General features: G+C 56.9%; 1 protein-coding gene across 2 annotated transcripts; it reads right to left on the bottom strand.

The window, feature by feature from the left end:
* Positions 1-41: 41 nt before the first annotated feature.
* Positions 42-25,433, bottom strand: TUB (TUB bipartite transcription factor). 2 transcript variants are annotated; one of them, XM_069554498.1, is made up of 12 exons: positions 25,121-25,433; positions 16,076-16,127; positions 15,464-15,620; positions 12,364-12,507; positions 11,022-11,189; positions 9,692-9,813; positions 9,061-9,258; positions 8,674-8,786; positions 7,722-7,839; positions 5,419-5,517; positions 5,031-5,202; positions 42-4,578 (listed from the first exon to the last, which is right to left on the bottom strand). In XM_069554498.1, exons 1-12 carry the CDS (start codon positions 25,156-25,158, stop codon positions 4,445-4,447), a joined length of 1,515 nt encoding a protein of 504 aa, XP_069410599.1. In that variant the 5' UTR covers positions 25,159-25,433; the 3' UTR covers positions 42-4,444. The 2 variants fall into 2 exon arrangements, with proteins under 2 accessions (XP_069410599.1, XP_069410598.1); XM_069554497.1 differs by having other exon boundaries at positions 11,022-11,246; positions 25,121-25,241.
* Between the last annotated feature and the right edge of the window lie 1,958 nt (positions 25,434-27,391).

The following is a 27,391-nucleotide window of genomic DNA, read 5'->3' on the forward strand; positions in this document are numbered from 1 at the left end:
ACATGGTTTTTCTTTGATAGGGGGGAAAAAGTGCACAGCAGTGTTGAAACAGTTCAAGTTTAATTTGTTGATATATGGTCTGTACTTAGACAAACATTAAAGTTCTACAACATACATAATAATGTGAACATGGGAAAATACCAACTTTGTCATTGCACATACCAATAAATAAATACATTTGCTCCAGAATACCAAAGAGTTTATTCCAAAAATCACTTAATAAAAGCACAGTTTTGCAAGTTTATCTAAAACTCGATAATTTTGAACAAAAATAAAATGTCTGACCACTCCAAAATAGGAAAAGACAATCTTGTGCAGACAGACACACATTCTAGGCGTTATGCAAACTGGCTAATGCACGCTCTCAACAAGAGAAGTGTCACCGTTCTAAGTCCCCTTTGTCACCAAATGCAGGACTAAAGAGGCCAGAGTTGGGCTTCCCTTTCTACGTCACTCTGTTACTCTCTAGGAAACTCTGGATCTCGGCCTAATCTCCAGCTCGGCCTGGATCTTGAGAGGGAAGCAGGGAGGAACAGGAGAACAGAAGAGGAAAGAGGTGTCACCACCTTCTCAGGAAAGGAAAAAGGCACAGTGATGAGCCAGAAAGTGATGAGCAAGGACCAACTTTCATTCACCCCGAATCCAACCGCAAGCTGCCACAGTCTAACCTCCTTATTCTGTGAGAGAACAGATCTAGAAAAATCCCATGGTTTGCTCAGAATCACTTGATTACTAAGTGCAGTAGTGCTTTCTGTAGGAACCAACTTGCTTCTCAACATGGCTGGAAAATTCAAAAACCAAACCTGTCCCTAAACATTTGTTGGACTCCCCCCCCCATATCCTGAGATGAAAGAAAACTGCAAAACTAGAGGCATGGAAGGACGGATGACCGATAAACTCAAACAAGAGCCCACAGTCTGGCCTGTTCTGGGGGCTGCTCCAGTTCTACAGGCCAGGGCCCAGGGCAGCATAGGGTCCCGGCTCTGGGCCCTGAGTGCCAGGGAGTCAGGCCCCCCTTAGTGCTGGGCATCAGAGCAAGCAGCCTCCTTCAGCTCTCTGGAAACGTGTGCTCTGAGCGCCCCCTGGCATCCTGAGGTGACAGGGCTATCTCAGCTGGGGTAAGGAACGGTAGAGAAGGGAAGGCCGGGAAAGCCGGGGACCCCACCTTGGAGATGGAATTTGTGCTTGCGTTAACAGAGCCGTGGACACGGCCAGCCCACCCACCCCCCTACCTGCTGTAAGGAAAGCACAGGCATCTTAGTTTGAAATCATCACTGTGGCTTCTTAAGAACTACCTCTGAATATTCATTTAGAGGTAAATGCCCCACTACTTCCAGAGGGGAGAAAAAAAAAAAAACAAACATCTGCTTCTACAGTTTTGTCCCTTCTTCTCACTGCAGGAGGCAGGCCCCAAAGGTTCTCTTCTAGCCTGTGATGATAACATTCCTTGGCTTCTACCACCTGTCCTAAGCATGGGTCTGGACCTCACATGCTCGTTCTGAATTAGTGTCATGATTTTTAAGGCACATTCAACTAGAATAAGTTCAAATTCATCTAAAGCACGCATGCCACACCAGTTTCTCCAGGTAATTACAGAATGGAAACTGAGGAACTGAACTTTTCTGGATAGCATCTTCCCAGTAAGAACCTCCGGAGAAGGAGTTGGTACTTCCCAAGGTACGCTTTCTGATCAAAGGGCGTGAAATGAACAGAATCCACAGGTGATCACAGCTACATCCTCATTCCTTTCCTATTCATCCACAGAAATATGATCATAATAGGAAACCTTAATTGATTGTTCACCGATTGCTCTTGGCCCCAAATACACAGAGACAAAGAGACAGACAGAGCACCTTAGAGCCAGAAGGAAAGGAAAGCCAGGACTGGAGAAGAGTTAGGGATGTGAGTCTTCCTGCCCTGCAGAACTGTGTGGGGGCAGAGACGGGGGGTGGCCCCAGGGGGAGTTGGCAGCAGGAGCGGTTACGGAGAGCTGCCTGAGGCCCCAGCCCCCCAGCTCCCCTGGGGTATGCCTGTTCCAACGCTAAGTTCCCTGCCCAACCAAGGACCATCTGGGCAGTGGGTACGAAGGGCAAGGACTCTTACCATGGGAGAGACTGAGCCCAAGTGGTCTCCAGGGGTCCCAACAGCTTTAGGAGTCTGGGTCCATGGTTAAGGAAAACCAGCATCACCCAGAATGGGGTCTTAGGAAAGACCTTGCGAGGCTGGGTCTCCAGCAGGTGATGAGTGCTCTTGCCTGTCACTCAGTACCTTACAGAGTTTTGTTGTTGAGCTACCCTTTGCCACGCCCAGGCTGGAACTCTCAGGCCACACTCCCGACCCTAACGAAACACCCATCAACCCATCCTCTGTGTACTGGAGGAGTAAGCAGGCGACACGCTTTCCATTGTACGTCTGATGAATAATACACTCTGCCACCAGGATCCTCCCTCTCACAAAGATCCAGAATCAACCTTTCTACCTTAAAATCACTGACCCAGAAAAACAGCTTGACTAGACATTAGAGGTCATCTAGCTTCTGTCATTCCAAATGTCAGCGGGTCTGTCTTCTCAAAGTCAAGACAGGAAGAGCCAGAAAGGAGAACATCACAACAGTATTTCCCTGGGAAGTGGACCTGCTCCAGGACAGAAAGTTCCAGTGCCCTCAAGAAGGCCCCAAGTCAGAGTGGTCTAGGTACCAGACCCATGTTGACAACCAGAGATGGATGCCCCGGGTGTGGCTAGGTCCCTGCTAGGACAGGAGGCCTCGCTTTAAGCACTCAACACGTGAAAACCTAGATTCCCAGGGAACGAGAACATCCTAGTTCCACTGAAGTCAGAACAGCTCCACCACCTCACTCAGGGCCTTGCTAACATGTTTGAAGCATGACTTTTTAAAAACCCAACTTCTGTGTAGTCTTTCCAAGCACAGCCATCTACTCTGAAGTGAGGAACGAGTCTCGCTCGCTTCCCACTGATTCGTCATCTCCACCTGGGCCCGCAGCCTCTGTCAAGGTGAATGACACAGACGCAAGCGTTCCCAAGTCTGCAGCGTAGACGGTGCCTTCCAAGGAGGAGGGTGGCAGAGGGAGAGGTCGGGCCACTCACAACCACCTATCACAGCTGGATAGAAAACCGGCCGCAGCCTTGCTGAAGCCTGCCCTCGGGGCGGGGGGTGGGGCTGGGGCAGACACACACCAGTCCTGATCAGACGGACATGCAGAATCAGACAGCTTTCAGCAGGGAACTGCCCGGTTTCCCGCTGAAATGGCCTAGGTCTCACCACCTCTTGACATTTCTAAGTCTGGAATCAGGTGCGTGGGCATGCATATTGTGCCCCAGGAAGGCCAAAGACAGCAGTTTTTTTGGAGGAGGGTGGGAACAAGGAAATGAGCTAAAATCCAAATTCTGCCCTTAACCAGCCAGGTGACCCCAGGCAAGTCCATCTTCTAGGTGATCTCTAAGAGTCGCCACCTCTGACCCCTTGTGGTTCTAACATGTCTCCTGCTCCCCTCACCCTTTCCCATTCCCAACTCACAACTACACACACGCCCTCAGTGGCCACAGCCTAGGCTTTACTGCAGGGAGCTGGGGCACAGGCAGGAGCCCCAGGTGCACCTACCTGTGTGTCGTCTGGGGCTGGCATCCTGGGGTTCCCTGGGTCAGCTGACAGGGCTCCTGGACAGCCCTGGCCCACGTGCCACCTGTATGCTCAGCCCGTATGGATCCTACAGACCCCACCCGCTAGGACATTTGGCCTTGGGGGCCGGCCTCCTGCCGCCTCTGCGCGCACAAAGAAATCCTAGAGAAATCAAATGAGCCCCAACCGCAGGCCGCCAGCCAATTCCCACAGCCACAGCCGGGCCCTGCAACCCTGATAGGGGCCTGCCCCTCACCTTTCCACCCCAATTCTTCCCAGGCCCGGTGGAGGCCAGCTGACGCTCGAGGACTTTCTGCAGTTGTAAGAGCGAGGCTCGGCTACCCAAGCCTGTGCTATGTAAAGCTGATGGGCCCCAGCACTCACATGCTCTCTCTCACACACACACACACTCACACACTCACCAAGCCCTGTACTGCTGGGGCCCGTGGTCATCGGACCCCGGGCTGAGTGGACGCTGGGCCGCAGCAGCCCTGCCTGTGCTTCTCGACCCCTCTTCACGCCTCTCCTGCTGAAGGGGCTGCTCCGCTTGGCAAACAGGACTGCAGCAGGACACTAACCCGAGAGTGGGGGCACAGAAAGGATCTGCGCTGGTCCCCTCATGCCCCCCACTCCTCTGCTTGGCAGCAAAGGCAGAGGAGCCCGTTCCTGGATGGCCAGCCCGGGCCCACCGAGAGCCGAAGGCTCACCTGGCAGGGGGCCTATGTACAGGGGTCGGTGGGGCTGCTCCACAGGCAGGCGGGCAGCGCCACTCCAGGCTGGGCCGCCCCAGAGGGCACGGGGCGGCCTCTACTCGCACGCCAGCTTGCTGTCGAAGCTGGACAGGGCAATGGCGAAGGCCTGCAGCGCGCACAATGGGTAGTTGTAATCCATGGTGAACACGTCCTCTGCTACGCGGCCAAACTGCATCACGATGTAGTCCGCTGGAGCCAGGCAGAAGTGAGGACAGAGAGGAGGGCAGAACAGGGATGCGGAAGCACAGACGGACACCCACATCATGAGAGGGAAGACAGAAGGCCAGAAGCAGAGATGCCAAGAAGATCCCAGAGGAGGCAGAGCACAGATCGAATGGGAGCAGCGGCAGGAGAGAGCAAACAGGTGACAAGACGCAGACACAGCAGGAGAGGGGGAAGGAGAGGGGAGGCCATTCAGAGGGTGCCCCACGCCTGAGACTCTGCCGCACGCACAGAATCCCGGGTCAGGGCTCCAGAGGAGGCTTTTCCAGGGCCTCCCAGTCATTAAGGTCACAAAGCCCTCTACTAACCCAATAACCCATAGTCCTTAAACTTAGCTCTACAGGCAGGACTGAGTGGGCTGAATCCCGAGTTAAGGGCCCCGGTGTCACGCAGTCATGAGTCAGGGCAGAAACACTCACGGTCATTGCCGTGGATGATCTGGAAGTTCTTCACCGAGGCCTGAGTGACGCGCCCGTGGAAGTTGAGTACGTAGGACTGCGTGTCGTCGTTCCAGACGGGAGTCTTGTTTTGCAGCTCAATGATGCTCTCTGTGTTCTTGTTCTGCCAGCGTGCTAGCAGTGTCTCATGCTCCTGGGAGGGCAGCCTCAGCTGAGCCAGGCCCCGGGCCTCAGCCCCATAACCACCCCAGAGAGTGATCTGCCCTGGGGTGGGGGTCCTTAGATCTCCCCACGACCCCCAGGGCTTCTCATACTGTTTACACATGTACACCCACTGGAGCTGTGCCCTCAGAAGTGCGTGCAGAGGCTGGGAGGAGGGGGAAAGCAGGTGGGGTGGGTGGAGACTCACGTTGCGGGGCCGGATGGAGACTCTCTCATGAACCATGGTCATGCCTGGGACAATCACACTCATCTTCCGAGGCCCCTTAAAACCTAAGACGTTTGTCTCCTGGGAAAGAGAGAGAGAAGCTCGCTCAATACTGGCCATCTGAAGATGCTACCTACCTGCTGGACAGACTGGAGGAGCAGATAGAGATGAGCTAGTCAACCACCACTCGAATGTACAGGAGGCATCTATAAACTTACCGTGTCCAGAATTGGCTCCTTAATCTCCACTCTGCCCAAACAAGCTGCTCTTACCATCTTCCTCGCTCCAGTGAATGACATCTCCATTCTTCCGTCTGCTCCCCTACCTGGAGTCCTAACTTAACTCCCCCCACCCTCACATACCACTTCTAACCCATCAGCAAATGCTGCCAGCGCTTCCTTCAGGTTATACTCAGAATTCAACCACTTTTCAACCACCACCATCTCTCAGCAAGAGCACAGGACCAGCCCGTAGCTGGACTCTTCATTTCCTCAGCCCCCGCCCCACCTCCTTGTCATCTGTTTTCCACACAGCGCTGAGCAGTCCTGGTGAGTCAGGTCATTCTCAGTTCACTCAGAGTAACTGAGTCTCAGTCAGAGCACGGTCTTACCTCGTGCTGCAAGGCCTCATGAAATACGGCCCCACCACCCCCCCTCTTCACCACCTACTCTCTGCTACCTTCGCTGCCCTCCTCCTGCTCCCCTGACACGCCAGCGTTTTTGCTCACCATCTCCTCAACACCTGCACAGCTGGCGCTCACTTCCTTCTGGCCTTTACCCAAACACTACCCCAGTGAGGCCCTCCCACCATCCTTCCTAAAAGAATATTCATAGCCCTCTTCCGGTGTGCTGCGGTTCATGAGGTCGCAAAGAGTCGGACATGACTGGGCGACTGAACTGAGCCGTCTTCCTGCTTTATCCTTCTTCAGTTCAGTCGTTCAGTCGTGTCCGACTCTTTGCGACCCCAAGGACTGCAGCACACCAGGCCTCCCTGTCCATCACCAACTCTCAGAGCCTACTCAAACTCACGTCTATTGCATCAGTGATACCATCCAACCATCTCATCCTCTGTCATCCCCTTCTTCCGCCTTCAATCTTTCCCAGCATCAGGGTCTTTTCAGATGAGTTGGTTCTTCACATCAGGTGGCCAAAGTACTGGAGTTTCAGCTTCAGCATCAGTCCTTCCAATGAACATTCAGGACTGATTTCCTTTAGGATCTCCTTGCAGTCTAAGGGACTCTCAAGAGTCTTCTCCAACACCACACTTCACAAGCATCAATTCTTCAGTGCTCAGCTTTCTTTATAGTCCAATTCTCACATCCATACATGACTACTGGAAAAACCATAGCTTTGACTAGACGGACCTTTGCTGGCAAAGTAATATCTCTGCTTTTTAATATGCTGTCTAGGTTGGTCATAGCTTTTCTTACAAGGAGCAAGTGTCTTAATTTCATGGCTGCAGTCACCATCTGCAGTGATTTTGGAGCCCCCAAAATAAAGTCTCTCGCTGTTTCCATTGTTTCCTCATCTATTTGCCATGAAGTGATGGGACCAGATGCCATGATCTTAGTTTTCTGAATGTTATATAACTGTTCTATAGCTAGCCCCCCGCCCCCCCCCCCCCCCCCCGCCCGCCCAGTCAGGATTCAAGTCCCAGAAGGGTGTATCTTTGTTCACTACTGTCTCTCAGTGCCTCAAATGGCACCTGGGGCTAAATATCACCTGAAGAGATTCAGGCTGCCTCCCCAGAGCTGACCAGCAGGTGGCACCATTGGATCATATGAAACAGCTATGAAGTCCCAAGCTAATGGTATCCCTCATTTTGAAATGAGATGGAGAAATTCCTTGTGTTTGTATCCCAGTTCGGTATCTATGAGCTGTGTGACACTGGCAAGTGGCCCAACCTCTGACCTTCAGTTTCCTCATCTATATAATAAAGAAGATAGGCTCGAGCTCTTAGGTTGAATATTCAGTGAGATTATGCAAAGGGCCTTACAGTCCATTTAGGACCTGAATACTGGAGGGAAGACGAGGGTTGTGCCAACATGAACCCAGGCCTCCTGCCTCCTCCTTCCCAGGAGGCATCCGGGCTGGGCTGCAGAGAGGCAGGCCTAGTTCCCAGAACTTGCCAGGCAGGTGGTGAGCTGTGTACTGTCCCAGGCAGGGGCCACTCCACTGCCCTCCTTGTCTGCCCACAAAAGCAGATGGAATAGGCCACAGGCAGGTAGCAAGTCCTGAGTGTCATGCCTAGCTCGAAGCCCAGAGACCCAGAGCCCCCAGACTCACGTAGCAGACAGCAGCCAGCTCCTGACGCAAGGTTCCACTTTCCAAAGTAGAGGCTGATGCTTTCTGAGGGTTGACTCCATTGTCATACACGGTGAACTTGGTGCCCATGAGGTTGGACCTGAAGGACAGACACAATCATTGTAAGGTCATGCATGACCTGTCCCTGGCAGGGAGTAGCTCAGAGGCTATCCTAGGGAAGGAAGACTGGAGAGGACCTTTGTGGGCAGAGAGCAGCGGACCTGGGGACACACTGTTAACAGAATCATCTCAGAAGGAGCTTCATGGACAGAAGGCCTCGACTTGCTCTGAGTTTAATCAAAGGGCATCTCAGCTGAGTTCAGGGAAATCGGAGTTCCACAGAAGGTCTCCCTGGAGGAACTGGGGTGGCCCCCCTCATGGAAGGTGAGCCACCACAGGGGCACCTGGCAAGACTGCAGAGGGATCTCAGCACCCCATGGAGGGTGGAGATGATCCGCTCTGTCCCGTCAGCCTGGGAGTTACGGTCCAGCCCCACCTCCAGCTCTAAGCTTGATTTATGCTCCTGAATCTGCCACACTTCTCAGCACACCCTCCCGCCCCTAAGGCCCAGCTCAGAGCCTTCGCCCCACCCCAAGGTTGCTTCCTCTTCCCTCAAGGGCTCACTCCTGCCCCTTGGCACTGACCATGAGACCAAGGCGGCTCTTCCAGGGTGGCCTACATCATCCCTGACATCCTGGAGTTTGATTTGCCCTCCTAGTGGGCCTGCGCCCCCTCTGCCTGGGAGCAGCTTAGGGTAGGATGACAGGCTCATCTCCAAATCTGGCTCAAAGCTAGCACAGATCTGAGCTTGCGGTTGATCTGATGGACAGAGGACCCTGGGAGAGGATCCGATGCTCGACCTCCTTCAGGGGCAGCAGCTGCCCTCTACAGAGCCTGCCCCACCCCCGCTGGCCTCCTGGGGACGTGCTGGTACCGCAGTTTCCCGATGTAGCTGTCCCCTCCTCTAGACAAGTCTGTAGGGTCCACGGAGATGAGGTAATTGGAAGTTTTACTCTTCTTTCTCTTCCTTCCCGCCAGGAGGAACACCTTGGGGAGTGGAGCCAAGTTATGCATGTTCCAGGCCCAGCCTCCAGTCCACACGCAATCCCAAGACCACTCACACACCCTCACTCACACAAGCAATCCCCTCACTTCAGCTCTTGAACATACACGTTTGCACACATGTGCACCAACGGGGCACACAGGCTTCTGTCTCTTTGGGGGAACTGGCAGGTCAGTGCTGGAGCTGAGGCTTCCAGTCCCACTCCAGCCCAGGACTTCAAGCCCACAGGATGAAACTGCATGTCCAAGCCAACCTCACCTTCTTCCCGTCCTCACGGTCCAGGTGCAGGAAGTAGGTGGGGTACATGCCCCGGTCCATGCCCTTCTTGTCCCGTGTGATGCGGCACTTGATGGTGATCCCCTGGGGGGCTGGCCTTAGGGCAAACTCTTCCAGATCCTGGACCTCAACATCCACCGACGGCTCGGGGGCTGTGGGGCTGGGGGCCGAGGCTGCCTCCTTCCAAGGAGAGAGGAGGAGCCTAAGGCCCAGGCAGGGACCCCAAGCTGAAGCTGGTGGTCTGGAATCCAAAGCTGCCCCCATATGGTGGTGGTGGGAGACAGGGCTGGCACCCTGGGATGTGGGCACAGAGATCCTGGCCCTGGGCCAGCAGCTGGCTTCCTAGCCCTTCCTTCAGCTCAGCACCCCAGGGTGGGGATGGAGGGAACAGGCAGGCTCTCAGAAGCCGTGCTGTCCAACTCCAGAGCCCCCGCCCTCTGGCTTGACTGAAGACTGAGAGGACAGAAGAGCTCCAGGGGAAGAAGCTCTTGACAGGCACCTGGGCCCAGCCCAGGGCCCAGGAAAGCCAGCTCTGCCTCACTTCACTTCGTTCCCCTCCCACCTGGGCGACACTGCTGTCTGCCCTCCTGCTGAGCAGGAGCTCCTCACTCACCCTGGTGGACTTCCTGCTCGTGGCAGAGCTGGGGCGGGTGTTGCTATTCAGCTGGGAGGAGCTGGAGCTGTTCTCCTCCTCCTCCTCCTCCTCCTCTTCGAAGCTCATGCTGCTGGAGATGCCTGGGCCGGGCAGAGGAGTGGGAGGGGACGAGTGGTCACACAGGCACACCCTGACAGTCACCCATTCACTGGCTCCAAGTCACTCCTACACACAACACACACACGCAGAGTGGCACTACACACGTATATCCACGCACTCCCATGCACACATTCAGATGCACACTAGGACACTCTCTCTCCAGTGCATGTGAGCTGGGGCTGGTCACTGTCCCCGGGTGCAGCCCCCCTCCCAGCCTCAGCTGTCAGACCCTCCCTATCTGGCAGCCAGGATGCCCTGTCTCCTGGGTAGCAAAGCCTGAACTGAGCTGGCCCTGCCTGGGAGCCTGCATCTCTGGCCTCAAGTCTACTGGAGGCCTTGGCTGGCAAAACCTATAAAATCTCAAGAAAGTCCCAACTCCTCACTCAGCCTGATGCTCGGGGCCCACCAATCCTCTCCAAAGAAAGTGAAAGTCGCTCAGTCATGTCCGACTCTCTGTGACCCCATGGCTCCTCTGTCCATGGGGATTCTCCAGGTAAGAATACTGGAGTGAATGGCCATTCCCTTCTCCAGGGGATCTTTCTGACCCAGGAATCGAACCAGGGTCTCCAGCACTGCAGGTGGATGCTTTACCAACTGAGCTACCTCAGCTGCCTGCTGAGGACAGGCAGCCAGCCCGTCCTCTCCAAAACCTGCCCTGTCTACATGCCTTCATATCTTCACCCCAGCTCAGCAGCCCTTCCTTCAGGAAGCCGTCCCTCATGCGATGTCTCAGAGCATGTGCACTGCAGGCTCTCCCTCCACCACCTTCCTGGGACAGAGCTCACTCTCTGGGCAGCAGGCCTCCTGGGAGGGTCTGCCTTGCCTCTCAGCCTCCTGGCCCTGCTCCCTCTAGCTCAACAGAGTGGGGACATTTTGTAAGAAAAGAACTTTCTCAGAGGGACAAAAGGGAAAGGAAATCTGTCCCCACATCTGGGCCTCCCTGCGGGCAGGGGATGGGGACCCAGGGCTGGGCTGTGGGCTGGCTGGTTCCTTGAGCCACACTTCTCTCCCTCAACGCAGCCTTCTCAGGGGTCCCGGCCCAAGTTGCTCACTGGTCTCCAAGTGTGCCCCCTACCAGGGCCTGGGAGGGGCTGAAACAGACACAGGAAGGCCATGCTCCCTGAGAAAGGTGCATCTGAGAACCTGGGGCTGAGCTTTGGGGGTGTCTCTGGACCCCCATGGGGCTCACCCTTCCTCTGCATCGTGCCATGGATGTCCTGCCCGCCGGGCCGTGCGCCGCCACCTGCGGCCGTCTCCCCCGTGTCCTGGGCCTGGTCCGACTGGCCCACAGTCAGGATCTGCACAGGGCCTCGGGCCTCAGACTTGTCTTCAGCCGGTGCTGCTGGCCCGCCGGAGCCTGCAGGCCATGGACACTCCTGAGTCCCATCCAGGGGTGCGGAGGGGGCGGGGCAGCCTGGATCCCCAGGTGTCCAGGAAGAGGGTGAGGGAAGAACAGGGACACCTCTGAAAACTTTATTTGCAAAACCGATTTTTAAAGAAATGAATGACTGCTGTCAGCCTCTTAAAGGTGGGTGAGCCAAGAAGGGGCATGGGCTCCATTTATTCTGCTGTTCCCCCACATCTGCGGCCGAAGGGGGGGACTGAAATGCCTCGTGTCCCTAGGCAGCCGGCAGCCGGCTCCAGCTACACGGTGAGCAGGACAGGAGGGAGAATGAGGCTGGGTCCGACACAGCAAGGCCACCACTCAGCTCGGACACGGCCAGCTCTGCACTGTCAGTGCCAGCCTTCTCTCTCCCTCACACGTGCACACAGACTCACACACATCAGTGAAACACACAGGGCCCCTGGAAAAAGACAGGTCGGCATACACTCGCCTTCCCAAATGGAGGGGCTCCCACCTCCCCCATCAACCTTCCTGTCCAAGTTGCCACAGCTTTAGGACCAGAAACAAGCCCTTAAATGCCGCGGTCACTCCACAGGCCCTCGGACCCAAAACACCACTGTCCGACCATGACACGGAGGCCTGGAAGCCACTCCCAGGCCCAAGGTTGAGGAGTACGGTGGCCAGCAGAGATGGGACTCAGGGCAGGGCCACTGTAACTGGCCTTGATCTCCAGGGATCTTTTCTGGAGAGGGAGGAGCAGAGGGAACAGACTGGTCTGTGGGCCAAGAGGGTGGAAATGGGACTAGAGAAGTGAGCAAGCCCACAGGACGATCAAGCACTGCCCAAGGGGGAGACAGGCTGCCCAGGAGACACTGAGGCTCCCAGAGGAGTGTCCTGATCAGGGTGGAGGTGCTCGGGCCGGGGGGGAGGGGCTTCTGGGGCCACAGCTGAGCTGGACTTCACATCCTCGGGCAGCAGGAGAGTCCTGCCCATGCCCACGGGCCAGCCCGGTCCCACATGAGCAGGAGGAGGCCTGTGAGCCAGCTGGGGGATACTGAGTGCCATTCAGGGCTCTCCCCGAGGACTCTCACCCAGCCCCTCACCCCAAGTCTGGAGGACAAGCCTCCTGCCAGCCCCACGGTGGGGGCCGGGCCTCCCAAAGAGGGGGCAGTGAAGGCAAGCCAACCTTTGTGCTTCCCCTTCTTCTCCTTCCTAGAGGCCCCACCCTGGCCCCCTGCTGCGGCGGCTGCCTTGGTTCTCTTGGCTGAGGCTGGTGCTGTGGGATGGGCAGCTCCCAGGGGCACACTGGCAACTGAGTCGGCCTCTTGAACTGCTCAGGAGAGAGCCGGAGAGAGAGAGAGAGAAATGCATACAAGGTGAGACCAGAGCTCCACCGCAACACTACCCAGCTCCCTCACCAGGGCCTCTGCACCATCATTCCTTCAGGCAAAGGTGCGCAGGGCAGGCCAGGCTGGAAGGAGGTGGCACCCCCCAACCCAACAGGGTGCTGAAGTCAACAGCCTGGTCTGCACCATGACCACCCCAGAAGCAGAGCAGTTGGGGAGGTGGAGGGAGTGTGTCTGCAAGAAGGGGGGTCTCCGATGACAGTGGGTGAAGACAGAAAAGGCTGCAGGTTCCAGAAGAGACCACAGTGAGGGCGAGCACCGCAGGGACTGCTCTGTTCTCCTGGGACAAGCCCTCGAAGCAGGAGAGTAAGTGGATCCCAAGAGCTGCCTGCCAAGTGGAAGGTCTCAGAAGGGCCACCACTGGGTATCTCCACCCTCTCCAGGCATCAGAAGCCCAATCTGTCAAGGCCCTTGAGTGGTTTCTCACTGCTCACCGCTCTTAAGATGACGACCAATGTCCTCCCGCCAGCCCAGCCTTCCCCTTGACCTAGCTGCCCTCGTCACCTGTTGGGCATTCCAGGTCCCAGACACACCCGACTCCCTCCTGCCTGCCACGGATCTGCTCTCGCTGTCTCACCGCCTGGACTGCCGTCACCACACAGCCCCCGCTCCCACTAACTCCCATCAGCCTGAGAGTTCCAGCTCAGACATCACCTCCTCAGGGAAACCCTGCTCTGGCCACGACTCTGCCATCCACTCGCCGAGCTTGGCTTCCTTCCGCAACCCACACCTATGACAGTCTGTTTCACCCTCTCTCCCCTCCTAGATCTTAAGGTCCATGAGAGAACAGACTGCATCGGTTCATGCTCACCCTGGACCCTCAGCCTCTAACCCAGAGCCTGACACAAACAAGCTCTCAATAAATATTTAATGGGTAAATATACAAAATGAATGAACACAGCCAGTAGGTCAAAAACTCTCCACTGGGATAAAATGCTAGTTCTGAATTATCTCATCTTCTGGAGTTCCCTAGTTGTTCAGATGGTAAAGACTCGGCATGCAATGCAGGAGACCTGGGTTCAATCCTTGGGTTGGGAAGGTCCCTTGTAGAAGGGAATGGCTACCCACTCCAGTACTCTTGCTTGGAGAATCCCATGGACAGAGAAGCCTGGTGGTCTACACTCTGAGGTCACAAAGAGTCAGACACGACTGAGCAACGAACACTTTTTCCCATCTTTCTCTGGGAATGATCCCTATGTATTTTACACCAACAGCCAGCAGAGGGCAGAGCAGAGGCAGCGGAGGCCGCAGGGGGTGGGGCTCCTGGAAACCCGAATCCCACAAAGGCCAGCCTGATGAGCAGCCTCCTAGAGCTGGGGAAGCCTGGGCCTGAGAAGCTGCCCTCACCCCACCTGGTCTGGAGTCTGGGCAGGGGACAGCGTTCAGCTGACTGGACCTGGGAACACACCACAGCTGCTCCAACCTTCAAAGCCCTGAGACAGAACTTGCCTCGCTTTATAGGGAAGGAAACAGACCTGGAGAGGGTAGGCAACTCGCTCACAGTGACAAGTGGGCAGGTGACCCACACAAGCAGAAACTCTCTGACTTTGGCTGTGCGCGCTCAGAGGCACTGTGGTCTTTCTGCAGGCCTGGCCCAGCCCAGAACACAGTCGGTGCTCAAGAAATACCTGCCAAAGTGACTGCACAGATGTGACCTGCCAGACTCTCTCTCAAAGCCTCAAGATGTTGGCTCTGGCACAAACTGGCAAGGCCTGAAGTCCCTGGAGCAGGCTCCCCTGCCACGGGCAGACTCAGACGGCCAGGTGCCAGGCTTGGCAGAACTGGGGCAGTGATGCCAGGCTCCAGTGGATACAGACTGAACTCCAGCAAACCCAGAATGGCGGGAGGCCTTCTCTGCAAGACACTGTGGCCACCTTTGGGACAGCACCGACGGACAAGGAGCGAGGGGAAGCTGCCAGGTAAGGCTGGGGCCGGGGGCCATGCCGAGTGGAGCAGCTGGGGCCGCTTCCCACAGACCATCCCCTTCTCTAAAGGGCTTCTCAGGTGGAGCAGACGCATCAGCTGTGGCCCACGTGCTGAACTGAAGTGCACACGGGGGCATTACTGTGAAGGAGCCCCAAGGCGAGGCAACTACCAGTCGTCTGAAGTGGCTGGAGGCCGCACAGCCCGAGGAAGCCCGGAAGGAGGGGAGCCTTCTAACTGCAAAGCCAGGGGCCTGCAACCTTCTTAGAGTCACTTGTCAATGGAGGAGCTGCCGTGATCACTGGCCACCACCAGGGGGCAGTGGGGACTAGCCTGAGTCCTCCTTTCAGGCTCAGAGAGACCCACCCTCTGCCCAGCCTGGGGTTCTCAGCAGAAAGGAGGGTCCTGAAGTCTGGGGTGAAATCGAGGCATCCCTGCCCCCAGGATAAACCGCACAGAATTCCCTTCCCAGGGGACTCCGCTGAGAACCAGTGTGTACACAGCTGGGAGATGGAGGCTGCTAGTCACCACAGCTCCATGCAGGGACCCACGGGCCAGAGGCTGGGCACACTGAGGGTTTGGGGAACCCAGGGAGGAGAGGCGATAAGTGTCTGTCTATCTGTGACAAGAGGCATGGGTGGGCAGCATGTGAGATGGAGTCCTCTCGAGAGACAGAAAGCTGGCAGGAAGCAGACTGTTCTGCTCCTGGGAGCTGCCTCCTGCTTTCAGGGAAATGATTCAGATCAGAAACCCAGGCTTTTGAAATCCCAAGCCCACAAAGCTGTACCTTCTGGCCCCACACCTGGCATGGGAGCCCAAGGCTCCAGATCCCAGCCTCCCTCCGCCTGTCCCACCCCTCTGCCCATTGGGCACCCCCAACAAGATGGGCCCCTCAGCTGTCCAGGTCAGCAGGAAGTCCCTGAGGGCCCCCGCAAGCAGTCCCAGGGTGGGGTGTACCTTGGTAGCCGGTGCTGCCGCTGAGGCAGGACTCCACCAGGGGGGCCTGCTCTTCCGACCGCAGGGCCCGCCGGCTCCGGGGCCGCCCGTCGGCGTTGGCCTGCACCATCAGGGGCTCCTGGCGCTTCTTCTTCTGCTTCTGCTCCAGCAGGGCCCGCTACAGAGGCAGCGGACACGCACAGGGGTTGGTGGGCCCTGAGAGAGCTGACCACCTTCCCAGGGGAAGGCGCCCAGATGAGGACTGGTGGGGCCCTGCTGTCTCCATATGGTTCCAGAGGTCACAGTGGGGTCCACGCCCCACTCTAGCCTTGTGTCCTTGCGCCCCAGGACTTGGTATCCAAGGGAAGCAGGCAAGTATCAGTCCAGGTAGCTGCCCTGGCAAGGTCATGGCACAGTGACCCAAGCTGCCTCCTGGCAGGAGCCCTAGATGCCAGGGTGGTGCTAATGCCAAGTGGTGAAGGAGAGAGCTCACCACTTCTCTCCTGGGAAGGCCCCCTCTTTCCACCACACAGGATCACCCAGGAAGGAGGACGGCTCCCCCACCCACCGCCCAGACTCCGGCCTGGATGGTGCGTGCTGGCCACCCTCCCACCCGGCTCCAGCCTCACTCACCTGCCGGTCAAGCTTCTGCTGCCGCAGGTTGCTGCCCTCATCATCTAAGACACTGCAGGGGGAGAGAGGGGCACTCAGGGCCGGCCCACGAAGAGCCAGGACCACCCAGAGCCCTCTCCCAGCACGTCTGTGTTTTTTAAGCCCCTCCCATCACGGCTGCTGGGCATGGGACAGGGCAGAAAGGTGAAGCTATATTCTGGAAACTGGCTAGAGACGTAAAGACATAAGCCGTCTTTCTGCCACTTCAGGGACTTACCTCCTATTAGGATCCCTGCTGCCCAAGGACTTCCCAGTCTACCCTGACCCGGTAAACTGAGGAGGAAACTTTTCCGTTGGGCCCATTAGGGCCCGGCCTGATTGAGATCCAGGGGCATCAGTCACAAGCTGGGCCCCAGGCGAGGCTTCAGACCCAAGAGCCTGCCCCTCCGGCTCCACCCTTCCATCTTTCCATCCTTCTGGTGGAGGCTGGGTCTTCTGGGGCAGACCCTCGCCATCCATTCAAGAGCAACTCCTGGCTCTCCAGGTGGTAAAGTGGAGCTGCTGACACTGCCCACCTCCCTGCCCCACTTAAAGAGGACCCCTACTTCTGGAGAATGAAACTGTAACCCCAGCCAGTCCCTTGGGGCACGGCGAGGACTGGGTGCAGATGTGTGCAGGGCGGACACAGCACTTTGATGCACAGCCCAGCAACCAGCCGCTGGGTCCTTCCTTGGCCACCTACACGGTGTGGGCGGCATCAAATCCTTGAGTCCTTTACTAAGGTCGTGGGACGGGCAGCCTCATCTCACACAGACTGGCCCTGCCTCCAAGTAAGGCAGAGCATGAGGAGGGAGCACCAACCACTTAAGCCTTCTTTCCAGTCTAACACATGTATGAGACCTAGACCCAAGCCTATAGAGCCAAGGTCAGGCCAGCTGCATGGGGGTGGGGCTGGAGCCTGAGGATATGAGCTCTGGGAACACCCAGACTGCCCTGGCCGCCTTATTCCAGAGCCTGCCACGGAACCAGACCTTGTGTGGGTGCCTGTATAGGTATATCCAAGTGTGCTGGGTTTGTGTGTGACACTGTAGGAGTATCTCATGTGTGCGCACACTGGGAGATGTCCAAATGTGTGTAAGCATGTCCACATGTGTAAGCACATACCTGGACATACATGCATGCAGACACCGTGTCAGAGGTGGGTGTCCTGAGTGCAGCCAAGCACGGCTGCATGTAAGGAGGTCACATCACCCTGAAGACAAGGTGAGGTGATCCACCTCCTCCTGACAGCAGCAGCCCTTTCCAACTGGAACAATCATTGACCTGAAATGTCCTTTCAGCTCAGCAAATTGCTTGTGCTGCAGGGGCTGGCCAGGGGGTGGCAGGGAGTCCACAGATTGCAGACGGCCCACCACCCAGCCCTCTGGCTTCAAACCTCCCTGGCCAAGACCTGTGAAGACTGCCTATTTTGAACTCGCAGCTGTCCTACCTACTTGACATCTGGGAAGGACTTGCCCGATGCCCACGGGCTGCTCTACACACAAGAAGAGCCCGACTGTGATCTGGAGCCCTTCATGGAACAGCCGCATTCACCAAACCCTCAGGGGCCAGAGCACAGGAGAACACACTCAGACATGCTTCTAGCCAAGGCCTCAGTCTCCCTAAAAGAGCCCACCTGCCGAAGAGCACGCAGCTGAACGTGGGCCTCTCCAAGGGCAATGCTAGGCTCAGAGGACAGGGAATAGCTCTGAAAATATCCCAGCTGGCTAAAATATCCCAGTGAGGGTCCCATCACAGGAGGCCACACACAGGACAGGCAGGGCAGAAGGTGAGCAGGATGCCTGGGAGTCCAGCCAGGTCCAGAGGCTACAACTCTTCTATCTCTCTGCCTCCAGCCAATGGCCTGACTGGAGAGTTCAAGGGCCACACATCCTCAAAGGGTCAGTGTACCAATACCACTGTCCTCGTGGTCCATGGTGCCCAGTCTGGCTCTGTGTGCCACCTGGCCGAGAGGAGCAACGGGGCCTGAAATCCAACTGTGCCCTGCCCGCCGCGCTCTGTGCCTTGGCACGCGTGGGGCAGCCTGCGTCTCAGGCATGTCGGCCACCTCTGCAAGGCCGTGCTGCCTCCCCTTCCTGCCAGCAGGAGAGGCTGTTTCCTGGCTCACTGGGATGACGTGAGCCAGTCATCTAGGTCATCCCTGGCCCTGGGCTTGGCTGAGCAGGACACAGTCGACTATTTCCATGGTGCTGACACCCTGCCAGGAGCTGACATCTAACGTGAAAGGGCAACATCCTACTGCAAGGTAAGCTCACATCGGCAACGCCACCTCCAAACTGCAGGTCACAGCGGTTGCTCAACCGACAAAAGGTGGTTCCTGCCACCGCGGCCTCCTTGCCCAGTGTCCGGCCCCCACCCCAACAACCTCATCCACGTGGGGAGGACATCTTCCTAGCACAGGCACTGTCCCACTGCCACGGGCTTTCCACTCCGTTCCATCACTTCCTCTTCCTCTGTCCCCACCTCCATCCCCCAATGGGCGAGAATGACAAAGAGCCGCGCCGAGTACCACTACAGGTCGAATGGACTTATCTGTCTGTAAGTAGATAAGTCATCAGCCTTCAGGGAAAGATGGATGAATACAAGGGTGAGGCTTCTGAAGAGATTCCAGAAACTCAGATACCCCAGAAGTGCCTGGAGAGCCAACCCCCTCCTGAGTGGAGGATGCAGGTGAGCGGGGGGATGCAGGGGGCGGCAACCAGGGAGAAGCAACATGTGCCTGGTGAGCAAGAACACGCCTGGCTGAGCAAGACCCATCCAGGAGGGCCGACAATCAATCCAGCTAAACGAGGAGGCTCTGAGAGCAGGCAGCAGCCCGTGCGGGGCAGCAGGGTGCTTCCCTGAGAGCCACAAAAGCAAAGGGTGGACCCCATCACCTGGCACCGGCCAGCTGGTAGTGGGCGGTGTTTCTGCCTGACAACAATGTATCCGGAGCACACAACATCTGTCGCTGGTGAATAGCAAAGAATCCCCTGCACACAGCGCAACAATGACAACAATGATGGCCGTCTCCAGGGAGAGCAGAACCAGAGCTCCTCTCTCACCCCGAAAGCAGCCCAGCCAGTCCTTCCCCCCTCCCCTCCCTCAGACAGCCCTGCCTCCCACAACAGAACCTCTCCCAGGCATCTTCCTTCCTCACTCCCTAGCCTGCCTCCGTTCTAGACAGCACCAAACGATAACCATGAAAGGAGACAGTAATGGCCTTTTAATGACCCGGGCTCCAATTATGGAATCACTGCCAAGCCCAGGCTGCCAGCTGCAGCCCCGCCAGGAGACTCGGACAGGAGACAGGGCACTGATGGATGGGCCTTCCAGCTGACCCCGGCGGCTCCTTCACGACGGTCATCAGAGGGGCCGGGGGAAGCACTGGCCACTGGCTCATGAAGGCCAGAGAAACCTGGCTGCGGTGTCCATCCATCCAATCAAGTGACCCCCGAACCTCCCGGGAGACGGCCCCTCCACATCCCCCAGCTTCAAAGCCGCCAGACAGATATCTGAGCGTGAGCCATGCATGACAGCAAGGGTCAGGGACACTTCCTCCAGGGGCTTGAAAAGCCAGATGTGGCCAACGTCGCTAGGAACCCAGGTCTCCCGTCTCATTAGACCCCACCTCCATTCTCCAGCTAGTCCACCAGGGCCGACCAGAGGCCAGGCCCTCCTCGGAGCAGACCCACTCCCTGCCCTCTGTTCCCGCTCCTCCCACTCAGTCGCAGCGGGGCCTGCCCCTGCTGGACTCGGGCCGTCAGGCAAGTGTGTTGGCAGGGGAGGAAAGACCACCTGCTCGGCTGTGAACTCTGCCCAATGCTGGAACCTCCCCACTCCCCAGCACGTCCAGACCTGTGGCTTCTGTTGCCCAGTGGCTGCTTGGAACATTGCGGGCAACAGGGTGGAGGTGGGAACGGAGGCAACCCCAGAAGCCAGAGGACCACACTGCTCACAAGAGTCAGCCTCCCAGGATGAGGCTTCTCCATGCCAGCCACTGGCTCCCAAACTTACCAGGTGGGTCCCAACTGCTGGGGGCACTCAACCCTGACTCGACAGTTCAGACCTGCTGGGGAAGCCGCCCCAGAATCAATCCCCCACCTCACACTTTGCTTTTTCAAAGCCAACGACACATGTGATTCTAATGCTCAGCCATGCAAATGGAGATCAGGAGTCAGAGCTTGTGATCTCTAAAGAACAAAAGGAAACTGAGAAGTTGCTCTGAGGCTGGGAGCATGCAAGCACAGTCTTCTGTTCAGATGGAAAACACAGTGTGCAAAACAGGGTGGAAGGGGTCAACTGAACATCTAGACAGGACGTGACCATTGGGAGCAAGGCCAAGCATGCTGGTAAGTCAGGGCACATGTCCTCGGGCCTATCAGAAAAGACGGGAGGACAGTACAGCCAGGCCTCCACGTGGAGCTGCAGGGACCGGTGACGCTATCACGTGGGCAAGACGAAGCCATGCAAGTGGTGCACCAGGTCAGTCAGATGGATAAAGGTGTTGCCAGCCATCGGTCATGTCATCATCAAAGGAGGTTCCTACTAATAGCATCACGCTTCTCTCGGTCAGCAGGTTTTTCGATGACCTGACACAAGGCAGGCCTCTGAGCAGACTTACAGGTGAAACAAAGTAGAAGAGATACTAACTGTCCACTGAGAGAGTGTGAATTCAGAAGACCCTAGAAGCCTAACAGTCAAATCTTACATGTGGGTACCCCAACACCCCGTCTTGCCGCACAGGCAGAATGGAGAAGACAGGGCTTGACACTAGCCTGATGAAAGACTCCGCAGTCTTGCTCACAGAGGCCTTGAGAGGAGTGGTCAGTACCAAAGCCATCCCCCGGGGGTGGTAAGGGCGGGAGGGCAGAGTCCACTGTGAGGAAATAACACCTCCCTCTGCTCGATGCTGGACATCTGGACAGGCCACAGCCAGGACCCCGTCTGCGGCTCCGGGAGCTGGAGGAGGGCAGAGACCAATCTGAGCGCATCCCCAGGCTCCCTGCTCCCTGGATCATTTGTCAACTTTGTGCTCCTGCTTCCTCCGCCCCGGGCAGCAGCAAGACGACTTCCCAAAGACGCTTACGGTAGGAGAGGAGAGAAACTCCCTGCGGAACTACGGGTAGAGGGTCTGCTCTTCCCTCCTGCGGCCAGAGGCAAAGCAGCGGGCCAGAGTCCGGGCACCTCTGAGGCAGAAGTGAGCGAGTCGTGAGTCTTGCCTAATGAGCAGTCATTCCTCTCCCCAGGAAGCGGAGTGAGAAGTGCAGTACCAGGAGGATCTTAATGAGGACCAAAAGGAGGGGACGGGCTTCCTTGGTGGCTCACACAGTAATGCGATGCAGGAGAACCCGGGTTCGATCCCTGGGTCAGGAAGATCCCCTGGAGAAAGGCACGGCTAACCACTCCAGTGTCCTTGCCCGCATGGACAAGAGGAGCCCGAGGGGCTACAGTTCATGGGGTTGCAAGGAGTGGGACATGACTGAGCGACTCACACACAGAACAAGAGGAGGGGAAACCCAGAGACAGGAGTAGGCTCACACTAAGGGAGAGTTTTCTAATGGTCTCGTCCATCGGGAGTGAGGCTGCTGGCAGGGATGCTGAGGGAAGCATTCACACAGAAGACTGGGCAGTCTGTGAGGGCCCTTCTTGCCTGAAATTCTCCTTCTCTGACCTAGAGCTGTGCTTTGCCAGTAGCACCCAGGAAGCCCCGTGGTGAGGGGAGAGTACTGCAGCCCTCAGGGATGCTGAGAAGCCAGGTGTGGGGCCAGGAAGTCCTACAGTCTACCTGGGAATGCCACTTTGATTCAAAGCAATGGGCACCGTGTCCATGCAGGGTTGTGCCAGGCACGTGGTTGCTCTTCAGGTGCACTCCCCACTCTCCAGGAGTTCATGGCTGGTGAAGGAGGTGCCAGGCAGCGGCCACAGGATGGTGCAGAGCACTGAGGACAGGGCTGGCCATCATTCCCTCCTCCAGTACACCTGCGGGCAGCAGGCTTTCCTGACTCTCACTGCTCCTCCTTCAGCCCATAAAACATAAAATCATGAACCAGGGACATCTGATACTCCTCAAGAACACAGGTGAAGGCAGAATGGCAGAAATAAAAACCAGTAGTTGTAATAATATGGAAAAAAAAGCCAAAAAAGTTATAACAGTTGTTAACACTTTATAAACTAAATGGCTCCCTTCTAAGTCAGAATGTGAGGTTAATCCATGATCATTACAAATTGAGTCACAATTACCCTTAAGAAGATTATCACCAGCTGTCACAGCTTCAAAGAAAATGAGCCAGGTCTGGGCGATGCAGGTGCAAACCACCACTGAGGCAGCAGAACCCCCACCAGGAGAGCTAACAAGATATCGACCCACCTCTGGTCCCCAAGCCAGATGATACCCTCCAGTTCCGACATGCTGTGACACGAGGGAAACCTCACACCAGAGCACGTGCACACCCGCCTCTCCATCTTCTGCCCCAGTTTCCTCTGTGATCAGGCAGGCATGTGGCTACGACTGCGATCAGCAGCCCTGTTAGTGCAAAAGGCAATTTGCATCTGCTCCTCTGAGCCAGATCTCCTCATTCTGGAAGTCTACACCCGAGTCCAATGCTTTCCGAGGCTCACAAAGGCTCAGAAAGACCCCAGCGAGGTGGGAGACACCGACAACTTCTAACCCCAGCTCACCTCCAGCTAAATACCTACCCTCCCTGCCACAGAACAAGAAGGTGGCAGAGCGATGGGATGGTGAACAAGGCAGGGCCCCAAGGGGGCCAAGATGTTCCTCGGGGCTGGGCTTCAGGGTGGCAGGATTCTGTGCTCCAGATGGAGTGTGTGGGCTCAGGAAAGGAATGAGGGGATGGGGTGGTTGGGCCTGAGCTGGGGCAAGTGCCAAATCCCTCTCTGCAGGATGCCAGTGCCTGGGGCTCGTGGGAAGACTGAGCATCTCCGGGAGACAGCCCCATCTCCTTAGTGCCCTCTCCCCTAGAGGCAGGCTTAAGCCTCCCCAGTATGAGGCTGACTTTCTCTAAGCCCTGAGCACTCCCTTCCCAAGTTGCTGGCTCCTGGGAGAGGCTCCCCTGAACCATGATCTGGCCTGGTCCTCAGCCTGCGGATCCTAAACACGCCATCACATCCCAGCTCCACGCGCTGCCCCGTTTCTCCCTTCCTCCTAAGTCAGTCTGTTGCCACCACCCTGCCATCAGCACCCTGGGCAGGTACTTCCACAGCACTCACGGCCTCTAATCGCACAGGTACTGCCCAGGCATCTCTGCTGGGTGGTTAGAAGAGGTTAATGATACTCTGTGGGCTGCAGTGTCTTCTACAAAGTCCTCAGCACACACGTGTCAAGAAGGCCAGGATGCTCCGGAGACTACTTGCACCCCCAGCCAAGATGCCCTGTGCGGGGTGACAACCCTTCTGAGTCAACAGAGCCCCAGTCCCCTGATGGGACTGTCTCCTGGTCTACATGTGACTGCATGTGTTCACAAGAAATCCTGGGTTGATGTGTGTGTATGCACACACGTGTGTGTGTTGGTGGGAGGGGCACCCACAAATTCTAACTTGGGAAGCCCTGAAGCCCCCAAAGCAGCTGAGATTAGAGACCACAACAATTTTCAGGAGAAAACTGTGAAGTCTCAGGCCAGTGACAGGTGCTTGTTTGTAGCAGGATCTACTTTTAACAAGCCTCAGGCAGTTTCAGCTGATTTCCATTTGGATGCTGTCTGGACAGACTCACCGAAGAGCCCTATCAGAATTATTTTCTATTAGTGACTGGAATCAGGTCTCTTTAAGAGCAGGCTGTGTTACAGGCAGGTCTGGAGTCTGTGTCTGCCAGCCACAAGCGTGTGCACCTGGGCTGGCAAGAACATGGTGGACCTTAGAAGTCCAGCACCCCTTTTACACACAAGCCTCTCAGGGGAGGCCTGGAGAGAGGCCCGTAGCCCATGGCAACCAAGGAGCCAATGGGTGGCCAAGGATTTAGCGCTGCCATGGCGATGAGCTCTTCTCCAGTGGTAATGGAGAGAATGGAGTAGAGTGGATGGGGAAAGGCCCGCACCTGTGCAAGCCCCAGGGACCCCCCCCCACCCCCCACCCCAACCTCCACATAGGCGTGAACACTCAGCTGTCCTTGGGACACACCACAGCATCGGGGAACACAGACAGACCATGCTTCCCTGAGTGTGCCCCGGGTTCCTAGGTTCATTCTCTTGTGCATGTGAAGGCAGTTCTCATGTACTGAGTTGGTTTGTATGCAGGTGTTTAAACCAGTTAGCAAGCGGATTTCTGTGTCTTTGATAGATACCAGTGGTACTTGTGTGTGAGTAGTGGGGAGCAGGTATTCCCCCAAATACAAGATGTGTGTGTGTACAGATAGGCAGGAGTGCACCTGTGTGAGCCTGAGAATCGGTGAGTGTGTGCGTGTGTGTACATGCGCGCAGCAATACAAGATGCATGAATATAGGAGCAGCCTGTGCTTTAGGTTCAGAACGACTGTCTCCAGGAATTCATGTTCTGACTGTGTGACCCGACCAGCAGGAGCGTCTTTGGTCCACTGGACCTCCGATGGGTGCATGTCTGCAGATGTATGCGTGTGTGCACGCGGCTATACTGGCGTGTGACCAGTATGCTTGGCCTAGGAGGGGGCTCAGCACGGTTAACTCCCTCCCCGGGCAGTCACATGGCGCTGCCCGACCCAACAAGGCCCATACAGGCCCAGAGCACTGGCCTCTTGCAGCAACCCCGGCCGGTAAGTGGGGAGGGCAGAGCAGGCGGGTTCACTGGGGCCCCCAAAGTTGGGGTAGGAAGGCCCAGCACCTCCAACCCGCACCCCTAGGGTAGGGCCAGATGGGGAGGGTACAGCTGTCCTGCGCCCCAGCCCTGCATCCGCAACCAGCCCTGCTCCCGGAGTTCGGAGTGGTGGGCATCCCGACCCAGTACCCTCGACCCTGCCCCGAGCTTTCAGCATTGAAGGGTGGTGGGCTAGACCAGCGCCCCGGGGGGAAGTGAAGGTGGGGGCCGGCGCCCGCGTACCTGTAGGGAATCCAGTCGGAATGCGGCTTGGAAGTCATGTCTCTCGGGGGCGGGGCGGCAGCTGCGGCTCGGAAGGCCGGGGCCCTTGAGGGCCGGCGCGGGGGCCCTGCTCAGCTCCCGGGCCCCCCAGGGCCGCATCCTCCCGGGCCGGGGCGCTGGGCCCCGCCGAGGCCCGCGCTGCACGCCAGGGCCCCGGCCGCGGGTTCGGAGAACGACTGCTTGCGCCGCGCGATGGGCGAAGCGGCAGAGTGCGCGGGGCCGCCACGGGCGTGCGCGCGCGTGGAGGCGGGAGAAGTCGCCCGCGCCGCCCCCCGCCGCCAGAGGGGCTGGGGCCCGCGCCGGGGGCCCGGCCTTGGCGTGGCAGCGGCGGCCCGCCCCCGCCTCCCTCGCCCCGCCCCGCCCCCGGCGGAGACCCCACCCCCAGATCGGCTCCGGCGTCCCAAACGCCCCCGCCCCCCTCACAGAAAGCGCGGGTCCCCTGGCTGGGCGCAAGTGAGAGCGCCTGCGCCCACTCTGGGTGAATAGAGGCGCTGCCACTGGGCGGGTCCCCGACCTCCAAGCCTCAGTTTCTCCTTCTGTAAAACGGGGATAATTCTAACACCTATCTACCTTCCTGAACTACCAATCTCCGCTAAGGGATGGGAAACCGTTGCTTAAATGGGGTGAGGGAGAGAGAAGTAGGGGGTGGGATCTAGTTGTGTAGGAAAGCAATGATGCTCCAAAAGACCGAAAGAGGTCCAAGGGGACCTTCAGGTGCCGAGCATGGAGGTTGGCCTTTCCCTCTCCCGGCAGCTCCAACCGCCTCCCCGGGGAACCTTCTTTCTTCGGGTTTAGTAAAGGAGGTTATCTTCCCACTGCGGAGGAGTCCTTCCCCTCTAAGCTATCGCCGTCAAGACAAGGATAACATTCAGTCTAGTGCATCCTTAGCCCTTAAATTTTATATTATTTAATCTCCACAGCAGCCTTGAGAGGCAAGTGGTTGCTGCTGTTTCCCAGAGAATAAAGCCTAGGGAAGGCTAAGATGTCCAAGGACAGAAAGCTCCCAGCAATGGAGCTAAAAAGGACCCAGCGTCTCTGTCTTCCAAAGCCCTAAGGACCACACTTAAACGGAGGCAAAACCTCTCAACAAAGATGACCCTACAGTCTCTGAGTACTGAAGTGGTCTTGGCTGTGACAAGCACTGAGTTCAAAGCATGTTGAGGTGAAGGGCAGCCAATCCACAGCAGGGCTGGCTGAAGCTGGGGGAGACCCGGGGATAGCGGAGGGGTCTCCACACTGCAGATGGGTGTCCTCATGTGCACCCTGGATTCAGCAGTGCCATCCCCCAGGCAGGCCAGGGGAGTGTCCCTGACTGCCTGGCTAATGGCAAGAGCCTGGGAGGGCAGCCCGCTGTCCTCCCACATAGGAGGGCCTCTACAGCCGCCCTGGGTCCACAACCAGGAGACCCCACCCCAAGACTCTCCCCACTATAAAAACAGCAACCAGGATCTTGGCCGGGTTGGTGGGGGGGGCGTTTGCTGAGCATCAGGTGCCAGCTATATAATTTGTGTAATCCTCACAACCACACATCATGCCCATTTTATAGCAGAAGAAACAGGCGCAGAGAAGACAAAAGATCTTGCCCGAAGTTACACACCTGGTCAATGGTGAAGCCAGGATTCACACACCAGTGCCCACAGCCCTTGTCCTTAGCTTCCTCCTGCCTATCACAGTTCTTGCAGTGCGCATACACACACACACACACACACACACACACATATGCATGCCATCTCCCTCTTCAGGCTTCTGGCTAACAGGGCGGTCAGATCCATCACTGTCTACTGCAACATCAACGCTCGCCAAAGGCCGTGACCTATGATTATTTATCAGCCTCCAAGAGCTATCACTGTCAATGAGAACAGAGAGCAGACAAAAAAAAAAAATTCACCCCAGAGTAGGGTGCATTGGGGAGAAGGTAGGGTGGTTTCCTTGTCTGCTGGGACCCTTGGCCTGGGCCTCTGTTTTCACTTCTGTCGGGTTCAAGAAGGACTGCAGAAAGGGGCTGGTCCCTGGCCTGGAGACCAAGGCAGCACAGCCTATCACTACCCAAGGCCTCTATCTGTCAGGACCTGTGGACAGAACACTGCCTAGAAGGAGGAGGTCAGTACCACCCTCTGGACCATCAGCAGCTACCAACCACTTCAGAGATGAGCTGAGAAGACTGCCTCTTCAAGAACTTCAGGCTACTTTCCTCCTTTTTTCCCAAATTATCTGACACCTTAAAGCAATCAG

This window comes from Ovis canadensis, chromosome 15, assembly GCF_042477335.2.
Source record: "Ovis canadensis isolate MfBH-ARS-UI-01 breed Bighorn chromosome 15, ARS-UI_OviCan_v2, whole genome shotgun sequence".
Taxonomy (NCBI): Eukaryota; Metazoa; Chordata; class Mammalia; order Artiodactyla; family Bovidae; genus Ovis; species Ovis canadensis.

Coding starts and splice junctions, on each gene's coding strand:
- TUB (XM_069554497.1), bottom strand. CDS start 25,158: ATGACTTCCAAGCCGCATTCCGACTGGATTCCCTACAG. Junction 5,518..7,721: donor AGCTGGCTGCTGTCTGCTAC/GTGAGTCTGGGG, acceptor TCTCTTTCCCAG/GAGACAAACGTCTTAGGTTT. Junction 4,579..5,030: donor GATCATCCACGGCAATGACC/GTGAGTGTTTCT, acceptor GCCTGGCTCCAG/CGGACTACATCGTGATGCAG.